At 37.0% G+C, this 11,899-nt stretch overlaps 1 protein-coding gene across 2 annotated transcripts; it reads right to left on the minus strand.

Annotated features, from left to right (window-relative positions):
• Positions 1-338: 338 nt before the first annotated feature.
• On the minus strand, positions 339-9,730 carry LOC117219822 (popeye domain-containing protein 3). 2 transcript variants are annotated; one of them, XM_033469289.2, is made up of 7 exons: positions 9,534-9,730; positions 9,315-9,449; positions 7,652-7,833; positions 6,255-6,494; positions 5,564-5,716; positions 4,605-4,749; positions 339-3,975 (listed from the first exon to the last, which is right to left on the minus strand). In XM_033469289.2, exons 1-7 carry the CDS (start codon positions 9,586-9,588, stop codon positions 3,803-3,805), a joined length of 1,083 nt encoding a protein of 360 aa, XP_033325180.1. In that variant the 5' UTR covers positions 9,589-9,730; the 3' UTR covers positions 339-3,802. The 2 variants fall into 2 exon arrangements, with proteins under 2 accessions (XP_033325180.1, XP_076377497.1); XM_076521382.1 differs by having other exon boundaries at positions 9,315-9,730.
• Positions 9,731-11,899: the final 2,169 nt, after the last annotated feature.

The following is an 11,899-nucleotide window of genomic DNA, read 5'->3' on the forward strand; positions in this document are numbered from 1 at the left end:
CACGTCGATTTTTTTCAGGAACCATTGGAGTCGGAAGAATTTTACACACGTGGCAAACTTGTATATTATTTAATAATGAATCCAGCATTGCAAACAGATTCCAGAGGAAACTGCGTTTGCATAATACATTGAACAACAGCACCTTCTGTTCGATTCTGTGGACAAACTTTCATGCACTTGTCATAGTTGCAATTGTAAATTAGAAATCAAAGAATATGAAAGTAACTTCGGAATTTCTCGGCAGCATTTAGGAGAAACATTTCCACTACGCTAAATCATAATTTAATTTTTTTACGACAGGTGTAATAATAGAAATTAGACAAAGAAACAACGGACGCTTCCAAGTATAAAATTTCGTTCCTTCAAATGTGTTTTTATTAACAATTAATCAGTTCTTAAAATTTGTACAAAACACGCATTTAAACGCTACGAACCGTCTCGAATCTATTTGATCGAACTTTCATATTGCCATTGATGCTACTACTGTGTAAATATAACAAAGTTGTCGCAACGAACTCCGCTATTCTTGAAGGTGTCCTGAAGAATTGTAAAATACACGAAATTAGAAACATTGTAACGACGCTATGCTATTACAGTATTCTAAAAGTCCCTTCGCTGTGTGAAAATGAAAACGGTTGCGACTCGGTTACGGTAAATTCTCCCCAATTGACCCTCGGCTTGGAAACGAAAATGGACGATTTGGGAACCGGAGGTACGATTATTCGATTATTGTTGCGTCTCGTTTTTATTTTATATCGATTCTCAACGACTGTAAAAACGAGCCGCGAGACACGAATAATCGAATCTCCTCTTTCCAAATTGTCCATTTTCGTTTCCAAGCTGAGGGTCAATTGGGGAGAATTTACGTTACATCGAACGCGCATTTAGAAAAATATTACACAACTCGACGAAGTACAATGCCAATGGAGAACGTGGAAGATCATTCTACAATCGATTTAGAAAACGTTATAAAATGTAACAATATTGCTGAAAACGTAAGCGTAAGATTAACAGTTTCACTTTCATTTACCACTGAACGATATAAACGATGTAAATAATATAAATATAAAACCGCCGTTTGATCTTAGTACGCACTTACGAACTGTTAACCATAAGAATTACACTCTCAATCCGTGGATGTTTTTTTAAATCAAATCAACGATCTTCGATCCGACAAAAGTTGAACGATTCGCACGGTTAATTTAAACGTTGTACTTAACGAGATCCTCGGTTACCATTGAAATCGAAATTCTGTGTCAGAACAATTCTCCGTTCAAGCACGTACCAAGCTTTAAGATGGAATACGTGTTTCTACTCTATTTAGCATATTTCTTAAATGATACAACATACTTCCGTCTGATGATTACGTATCAAATAATCAACTTCTTCGGATAAAAATTCTCGTTCGTTATTCCGCTGATATTTTATCCAGCGTTAAACAAGATATGTGTGCTGTAGGCTTAATAACTTAGAGAAATCTCGTGGTACCGAATAAACCTCGCAAATTCGAACGAGAAATCGATAAACGCAATTGGAACACCCTAAAATCAATTCAGCGTATTTCAATGCAGTGTAAAGAAGTACAATAAATTTTCCCCAATTTTCCTTCAGCTTGTAAAAAAAAAAATGGACAATTTGGAAAGAGGCGATACGATTACTCGAGCCTTGCGGCTTATTTTTATGGTTGCAGATTGCCAACAACTATAAAAACTAGGTGCAAGGCTGCAATAATCGTATTCTCCTGTTTCCAAATTGTCCATTTTTGTTCACAGGCTGAATTAGTATGTCAAACAAAGTTCGTAATCGCAATGCACGCGCGTTTATATTTCTCTCGTGTAATCCTTTTGTCCGCAACAACGAATGTGATCCATTTGTTCGAATGTAAAAGCGACTTTTACCATGTACCGTAAAAAATAGAAAGCTTTATATACAAAAATGAAGTCGACCTGAGAAACCGTCGTCGTTTTTCGCTATGCTACGTGTTTATCATCTTCGCAGTTCTCACGTTCTCGAACTTGGATATCCACATAGACCATTTTATTCAACGATATTTCTACGCTAGAAGCCTACCCTGCTGTTCAATCGTTTAAAAATATCGAGTATAGTGTGTGAAAAATCGTTACTCTCTTTTATCTGAGAACAGCCTTAACCTTATTATACGGATACGGTATAATTTTTCGTCAATTTCGTAGAAAGCTATATTTTTTTTTTCTTTATTCTACAGGGTACTTCAAAATATTCGCCTATCATAGAGTTTCCATCATGATGATCGCAGGATCAGTTTTCGGTGAACACATAATTTAGAGTGGTAACAGCTTAAACGGTAATCTTTAAAAAATAGCGACTCGCGTGTGCACTTCTGTGTTTTACAACGTTCGGAAACGTAACGATCGCTGACATTCGAGTGTTCGTTAATTCTGAGGACGCGTTTTTTTTTGTTTTTTTTTTTAATCACCGGAGATATTCTATTTTTAATGTATGAATTCATCGATTTTATTTTCGGTTCGATTATATTACGCGATACCAATCGCTTTGCACAAAAATCTCAGTCATTCCGACAATAAGTGATCTTCTTTAACTCTAGAAAAAACTAGGCAAAGAGAAATTTCTCGAGACTTACAATTAGAAGATATTTGTAACACGGTGTTTTGTAAAATGTTTGACAGAAGATCGATACTGGAGGATCGTGTTTGATTCATTAAAATGTACTCGTTGAATCAAAACCGACTAACATAAAAATAAGTGTAAAAATATTTAATAAATGTAAAGCAAATTCGAAATTATTGAATGTATATGAAATGAACGTGAAACTATTTAATGGATATAAAATGAACGTGGAATTATTTAATGAATATAAAGTAAATGTAGAATTATTTAATGAGTATAAAATAAATGTAGAACTATTTAATGAATGTAAAATAAATGTAGAATTATTTAATGAGTATAAAATAAATGTAGAACTATTTAGCGAATATAAAATAAATGCAGAATTAATTCTCGAATATAAAATATATGTAGGACTATTTAATGAGTATAAAATAAATGTATAATTATTTCACGAATATAAAATAAACGTAGAACAATTTAATGAATAGAAAATAAACGCAGAACTGTTTAATGAATATAAAATAAACATAGAACAATTTAATGAATATAAAATAAACGCAGAACTGTTTAATGAATATAAAATAAATGTAGAATTATTTGACGAATATATAATAAATGCAGAACTGTTTAATGAATATAAAATAAACGTGGAACTATTTAATGAATAGCATCTATTTAATAAACTACAATATCGTTGAACGTTCGTAAAATATACAAAAGATTCCTAAAACGAATGCGAAACCGTATCTGCCCAAATCCTGTTCATTCTGAAGCACCCTGTCGATTCGTGTAATAAAGCGTGCAAACACAACAGCAACCTCTCCGACCTCGTCCACGTGTAAACACTAGCTAGTGTTGTTGCCTTGGAGATTACGATTTAAACACTTCCAAAATCCTACGATCGACGCACTCGTCAATATATTATTATAAACAACAGGAGATGTTCCTCGTCCCAGTGAAAATCACTGCGCCTCCATTAATTCACGACTGAGGTAATGGAATTGTCAGACGTCTCGCGACGCGTTTACTTATGGAACACATTTTCGATCTTTGATCGACGCTTTGTAATTCGATTCGAACTGTTTCTCGTGTAAAAAATACAGTTTATCTTCAATATGCAAAAACACAATCTTAACGCCGTCACTTAGTCACTGTCCCCTTCGTAGAAGGTGTCCGGCGTTAAGGAGGCCTCCTGCTAGTCCTCGTCGACGATCTCGCAACTGTGATACTTGCTCGATGAGTCCAGCCAGCTTTCCACGCCGCTCGAAGCTAGATCGTCGCAGGAAGGCATTTCAGGCAGCGGTTCCATGTTCGGTGCACCTTTCTTCGAAAGATTGTTTGCTGGCCGATCTTTCATGGTCGTGGATCCTAAAAGTAATTCGCAGTCGGTGAACCTTTCTCCTTGGAATGTACTTAATTATTCGGATCGATCTCGATCGATGTTGGATTAAATTGAAAAAAAATAATTAAAGTAGCATCGAGACACTTGGGACAGACGAATTGAATAAAACGATTCAGGATGTTACTGGATATTTTGACAAATTTTCTTCGAAGCACACTTATAAACTATACAGGGTGAATTATTTAATTTTTTCACTAAAATATTTCTTGTACAACAAGCGTTGTGTAATGAGTTCTTTTTGTTGTATACAGAACAAATTTTGAACGAAAATCGTACAATATCAGGCAGAGCATGTTATACACTCGTGGACACAGCAGTATATGTATATATATTACTTACATATGATTAAAAGAGTGTTATCAGAATTATCTTTGTCAATGTAAACAAAAGCCGGAGAGAAAATTCATCCTTTTCCGAATAATTTCAGTAAGATAAAAATAATGTAAAATCATGCTTGTGTGACTTTCAAGTAGCTTCAAATGGCAATTCGCTAGTGGTAACGTCCTACCGTTTGAAATTCTGTCTACTCATTTTAGTGATAAATTGCAGAAAATCCGCAGTCTATTTACTAGATCGCTATGAAAGTGTACAGTACCATTTTCGGAAGACAGAGAGGCCTCTTTCCTACGGATTAAGGCTTGTCTAGATGCTCTTGGACTTCTGTACTCGCCGCTTATACTTAAACCTGCGCTAATAGTTGGTAGTCTGATGTCTAGATGGGATCCCTTGTCTGTAACAATCTAATCAGGTGTTCAATTAAAAATGACGTAGCGAACAGTTCCATTCCTAATGAAAATTATATGGTTAGAGAATTACGAGGGAACTTTCTAAAATATTATTTTGTAGCTAACACTTTTTTGTTTAGTTATTACAATTGGATGCAGCAAATATATCATTACAAGTTACATCGAATACAAATACTCTTCATTTCTTGAAATATTTAATAGCAGAAGTGTAAAATGTGAAGCAAGGGTGCATCCATTATATTGTAAAATGCGATCTTCATTTATTTATGCGACTGTGATCATTTGTGTGAAAAGGTATCTCTTCAATATCGCTATAATTAATTTATAGTTAATTATAATCTGTACTATCTGTGATAAATAATATTTATCAATCTATATTATAATAATATCTATATATATTATAGATAGAGTATAATATTATATATTACATTATATTATTATAATATAGTATTTAATAGTATAGTATTATATTACTATATCTATTATATTATATTATTATAATATACTATTTAGTAGTATAGTATTATTATATTACTATATGTAGTAGTATAATATTTATAGTATTATTATAGATAGTATTATATTATATATTACAGATGGTAAAGATTACAATATGACTACAAAGAAGAAAGGAATATAAAGTATATATATATATATATATATATAAGAAACGAATATATCACGAAACCCTGTAAGGGATCATTAATAAACTCTACTACCATCTATAATATATAATATAATACTATCTAAAACTAATAATAGTATCGTCTAGTACCAAAATACACCGCGTAAGTACTGAAATAGTTACCTTGTTATTCATGGCATAAAGTTTCGTAGCTATATCTCTAGCAACCAACGTCGTTAGCACGGTCGCAAGATACGCTTCCTTAACGAGTAAGTACTCCAACGCAGATCTTTGCCAAAATAAGTATCTGCACGAGCTCGCAGCAACAATGGATACCTAGAACGAACGAAAATAACGATCACTACAAACATTTCTCTGTAACAATTTGTCTTATTTTTGGACCAAGACTTTCATCGATAGACTGCGGATCATTATGCGACATAAAAATGATCTGCATTCATGGTAGAAAATAGCAGTCACAAAAGAGCCTGATTTTTCTTCCCGTAGTTTAAATTAATTCTTCTCTATTGTGCACTATATCTTCGCTTATTTTTATACGACGTTAATAGGCCGTCGTCTATAATTTAAAAAATCAGGTCGCCCGTAGCGATTCGAAAATTGACCACCCCTTGCTTAAATGAATGAAAAATTCTGCTGTCATTCGCCACCCTAACAGAATACGAAACAGTACTAATCTAAATATGCAGATTGAGAAATTTATGTGCGTCTCGTATAGGTGAGAAGACTTTCCTTTCCGAGCAAGAGTTATTGCGAACGATACCATACTCGCAATCGTTTCATGATTATTCAACGGCAATTAGATGTAAAAAAAACAAAAAGATACCGCGTTACGCAAGTCGAAAGTCGTTCTTACCTTAAATTTGTCGTCAACGGATGCTCTGGAGCTCTCGAACTCCGGGGAATCGAGAAACTCGCACGGCAGTATAGGATGCAAGAAATTCGAATCGCTGAGTACGTTCACTTTGCCGCTCAACAGCAAGCCCAGTCTATCGGTCCGAGTTAGGTTCTGCATGGCGTACGCCTCGCCAGCGTGAAGCGACATTATAGATGCAAATTCCGGAGATACTAGTCTTTTGAATTGTAGTCGCGAGACCTGTTACGCAAACAGAGAGAAATTAGCGGTAACGCGTCACTGCGCTCGAGAAAGGGAGCGCAAACTATGTATACGTTTCAGAGAAATAAGTCGAGTCACACGTGTGTACCGTCCCTGAAATTTTCAAGCAAAACGTTTCTGTCGTGTCAAAATCATTTTTCTGCGTGTTAACATTTTGGAATAATCGGAATCTTATCCTTTGCTTCGTTCCGATCTGAATTCTTTGCTTCGACTTGTTGAAAGCGTTCTTGAAAACGTTCTTGAAAAAGCTCTTTGCATGGACGTGTTGAAGAAGTTCTTCGCTGTATAGAAGCTTCAATTGCTAATATCTGAACTGAATAATTTATTAAAATGGTATTTGTATGCGCCTGCTTAGAACAAGTAGAAACGGCAAGCGATGGTCAGATGCCTCAGACGAGTTCTACTCGATAATAAACTGCGGATCTCTTCGTGCGCTTACGATAAGAATTAATGAAAAAATTTACAATCGAATTCACAGTCGAAAGATACTTCAGAAGAATTTAAAGATGCTGTCACATTCTTTGCAACTCGTTAAAAGTAAAATCAAAAGAAATAAATCTGCGCGATATCAGCTTCTTGCGATTAGTGCAGACAATTTTCATTTTGCATAAAAGTGCCTAATAATAAGCGTGTTCAACGAACACGCAAACGTTGTAGTTTGTTCCCAGCATGTGCATACAATGGATTTCTATTCCGCGATGCAAATTACGGCATGTTTGTCGTAATGCAGATTAACCCCTTAACGCATAGTTTTTTTTTTTTTTAAAACCGACCAAAGAAAATCAATTTTTATATACTGCGCTTTTGTTCCATGGAAAAAGGCTATATTTTATTCTTGAACAAATAAGTGATATAGCTTACAATCCCATGTAAATGATAAATATCAATAAAACGATTTTTTTTCTTTGCTTTCACATTGTTATTTTCAATTCTCGATTATATTCGGGTGTGAAAAATTATAGCAGCATAAAATACGACGCCGCTCGAATTATCTCGAGTGTGCAGAGTTTGGCTTGTTTAGCGCGTTCGAATTAACTCTAGCGTACAAGTTAAAGGGTTAATTTGTCACAATGTAAATAACAATGAACTTTTTCTCTCGCGTAGAGAATCGAAGAGGAGATTTCTGGACAACGTACTTTAAACGGATAGAAAAGCGTGTGATACACTTCCTCCAGTTCCGGGTCGAACCTGACCGGCCTCATTTGATAAACGATGTAAACCAGCTGTCCCATGTTCAGTACCAGGAAGCTGAAGTTCCAGGAGAATATGTCCGGCGCGCATATCACGTGCCATGCCCAACCAGAAAGCAGCATGAACCCTTGAAAAAAGATCATCGTTTTACAAACGCTGAATGATCGGAATCACGATTTTTCCTCACGAAGAAGTCACGTGGCATTTCGCTGTACAATTAACGCGTCGTTAGATTAGGATCGCAGCCTACAGTAGGCCGAATATAGACAAAAGTAAGATGATCGAAGTCGCGTGACTTGGCATCGGTACGATCAGATTTACACGGAAATAGCCTAACTTCCACAAATAGAACCTTGGTTGTATTAACGATAGGGATGCATTTGTGACGAAAGTGTGCAGCTGAAATATAAAACTGTGAAATATAAAACTTTGATGGTAGAATCATACTATTTTCAGTCTATGAAAATGAAAGAAAGAATTGATTTTTATTTCATTTCTGTTTAATCTGTGGAAAATTCGCAGTCTGATTATTGTACGTAGGCAACCTCGATATTATTATATAATATTATATAATATTATTATACTATACATATTATATTATATGTATTTTTATTATATTACGTATATTATTAATATTATATAATATTACATAATAACCCCATAGAGATCACTTGAAGCAATCGATGGCATATCGATGCCCGAGTATCGAGAATAAGTTGCTTCCGCATTTGTTTACGTAAGATTCATTTAGCGACAGATAAACCTTAATCGGAAATGCTTGAAGAAGGCTGTCCCACTAATGTTTGCCTTGAAACGTATCGGCACCAGTAAACGGAGCATGAAATTATCTGCGAATTGTTCCAAGCAGAGAAATATGTATCGCTTAGAAAATGTCTTATCCTGCAAATAAGTCGGTCGTACATGTTCGAACCTCAATCTATTCAAATTGCGCGGATAACGCGATTCTTCTTCCTCGCCTGAAACCGAATTGTTGCCGCAACTTATTCGCGAATTTTATTATAATCTAAAAATCGATCTATTCGGCCTAATTTCGCAGCTTCGAACCCATTAGCTGAATCACTTTTAGGCGACGATTAACCAATTTCTCTTGTCACTTGACACGTTCGCTACCAGAGTCACTAAACGCACACAATCATAATTATTATACTTATCGTACTGAATACGTCGCGTTAGAAACAATTATATTCATATTTATAAACACTATACACAATTATACTTATCGCAGATATCGTATCAAACGCGCTCTCTTCAAAAACGTGTTAAAAAGTGGTCGATTAAATTCTCCAAATTTTCGAACTATCATTCTACGTGTTAAAATCCGAAATAATTATCGTCAGAAAATTCATTCGACGTTCTTCACGGGAATTACAAAATCGTGATCGTCGCGCGTGTGTCACGCTGCCAGCGAACGCGTTTAATTGCGCTTAATTCGTTCGAATCGTTCGACTCGACGAATCGGACGGGATCGTCGTCGAGATTCAAGAGCCGCAGCATTTCTTTGCCAGCGATTTTCGTAGATAGGCGTACGATGATACGTACGTTGGTTCCTGGGCGATCGTAGGGATGACAGATATTGGAAACGCTCACCGATAATTAGGACGGAGTGCATAAACAGTATGCCCTTTCTCGAGGACGGCGCCGCGTACGACAGCGCGAAACAAAAGTTCGCCAGCTGGAACAGTATGTGTTGCGGTTGCTGCCAGAGGCACAAGGCCGTGTTACCTGCAACGCGGTGATCCATCGGAATTAGACATGCACAGACGCGCACAGTTGTATCAGAGAACAGAAGTGTCACCTGGGATTTACCTAGTGCTGTGATATTGTACGAAGGAAGTGGGTCATGTCCGAGACCGGGGCTCATCTTGCCTATCGGTGATTGGAGTTAAAGGGAGAGGAAGAACGACTGCCTCGAGTATTACTTAGTATCCATTCTCACTGGTTTGTTTTGGTCAAATTTGCCAGTGTCCTCCTGTCCTTGCAGGGGCGCGGCGTATGCATCGCGCAGGGGCGCTTGCGCCGGCCTTTCGCGATCGATTGTTCTTCAGGGTTGGTCATGCAGGGTTGCTCGCCGATGCTCCGAGGGAGGATATCTACCGAAGGCAAGGACAAAGTAGGACAAAGTTGCATCGACGATGGCAACGAGTGATCATCGCACACCAGTCGCCTAATGTTTGAAGTTTTATCGACGCAAGGTACTGCGACAGCTTCGATAACTTCCAGACAGTGCAGTTCTTGCCTACGTTTAATAACAGCCAGCTTTCCGACGTGCAATAATATTCTGCTTGCCTACGTATAATAATTGCCTGCGTGCGATAATAGCCAGCTTTCCGACATATACTACAGCCCAGCCTGACTGCATATAATAATTGCCCGCGTGCAATAATAACCAGCTTCCCAACGTACAATAATATTCAGCTAATAATTGGACTGCGGATCTTCGCGGAGAATAAACATTTTCCAAGGCGATTAAACGGAAATCGAATGGAAATAAGTTCTTTCTTTTAATCGTTTTCGTAGACTGAAAATAGTACGACTATATTATCAAATTCTTCTTGTATATTCGTAATTCTATATTTCAGATACACTCTTTCGTCATAGATGCACTGCAAGTGCACTGCAGTGCAATAATAATGCAACCGTTGCACTTCTGTTCGTGACGATCTGAAACACCTGATAAATACGAATAATACTTTTATTCTATTTTCGAGCAATTTTTCAGTTCTTGAGATTAATTAATTCGGATGAAATTGAAGAGAAAAACAGAGATTTTCGTAAAGATGTCTTTTTTAGCACTGATCGCAGCCTCCATTTCTTAAACAGCGTTAGAATCTTCGGTATGCAATAAAATCTTGATATTTCTCAAATTTCGCGTTCCAACGCATATTTTATATCTTAATATTTAACTAAATTTATCAAATACCAGATGATATTGAATAATATTCATTAATATGTTTTCAAGCATTTGGATGTGAACGATTCCATTGAAGCATTGAAGGAGGAAATTGTTTGAAAAAAATAGTGATCTTACAGTTTTCGAGAACAGCGATATCTTTCTTAAGGATTAGGTGTATCAGAAAGACGCGAGCGAGGGTGTCATCCGAGGGAACATTCTCGCAGTGGCTTACGAATACCGGATGCAATTAAATAGAGTTCGATCGAGGGAGTTATAAGCTTTAAGTTACCGCGGACTGGTCAGTGTGCGCAGAGTTTATAAGGTATGCATAGCAGGCTATCCCTTCTAATCCCTTTCGAAACACCCATCCCGTGCCATGCGTATAATAACCATCGCTAAAACAACGAATTTCTAAACCAATTCATGTTATTTTGCAGTAATAGACGAAACTCGTAGCTGACAGTTATTATGAATTATTTGCGAACACCTATTCATAGCTCTCAATAATTTATGCAATTACTTAGCTGGCTTAATTAAGACGTTGGCCGTCGCATAAAATGTCCATAAATATCATTTTTACAGTCGTTTTCTGATCGTCGGATTATCATGTTATTTGTTAATCTCGATTACAAAGATTGTCAAGCAAGCTCCACTAATAACATCGAATTAGTTATAATGACACTCTGTTATTACATCGGATAAATTTGCCGCGAGAAGCGCGTCACGATCGAATTGATTAACACGTTACGTCCCTAATACATTTACCACACCTGGAAAATGTTGAACGTACCATACTCGCGCTGTAGTTCGCGAAGATTCTGGGAAGCTTTCCGAAGAACAGCGTCAGCTCCGAACTTCACACGGGCTGCAGTTTTTTGCACCTGCGCCGGATTCGATAGCTCCCTCCGAACTGACAATCTTGGTTCAGCATCAGCACGTCCTGGAAAACGTTCTCTCATTCTCGTCTCAACACGTCGCTTGTCTCAATGCCTCGCGGTGCGTATCGAGCTTGGAAGAGCGTTCAGCCACTCCCGCGACACTTGAACAGCGCAGACAAAACAGATTCGGGATTCCAACTTGCGCCGAATCAACTGTGATACCTGCGAACTTTAGAAAACGAATCCACCTTTGCAGGTTAGAGCGGTCCAATCACGCCAACATCGAGAATCAGATTGGGTTCGTACGGCGGCCTCGGTTCCGGTTGACGATATCAGAGTTTGAAGATTACCTCCAATGCTTCTCTGTACTTTTTCGCAAAGTAACCCATTTATTTTGGCTA

This window comes from Megalopta genalis, chromosome 5 (assembly GCF_051020955.1).
Source record: "Megalopta genalis isolate 19385.01 chromosome 5, iyMegGena1_principal, whole genome shotgun sequence".
NCBI classification, from domain to species: Eukaryota; Metazoa; Arthropoda; class Insecta; order Hymenoptera; family Halictidae; genus Megalopta; species Megalopta genalis.

What these genes read in the sequence shown, in the direction of transcription:
- LOC117219822 (XM_076521382.1), bottom strand. Translation starts at nt 9,588, where the DNA reads ATGAGCCCCGGTCTCGGACATGACCCACTTCCTTCGTACAATATCACA. An exon ending in CGCTTTTCTATCCGTTTAAA is followed by an intron (nt 6,495 to 7,651) that starts GTACGTTGTCCA and finishes TTTGCGTAACAG; the next exon opens with GTCTCGCGACTACAATTCAA. An exon ending in TTTATGCCATGAATAACAAG is followed by an intron (nt 4,750 to 5,563) that starts GTAACTATTTCA and finishes ACACCTGATTAG; the next exon opens with ATTGTTACAGACAAGGGATC.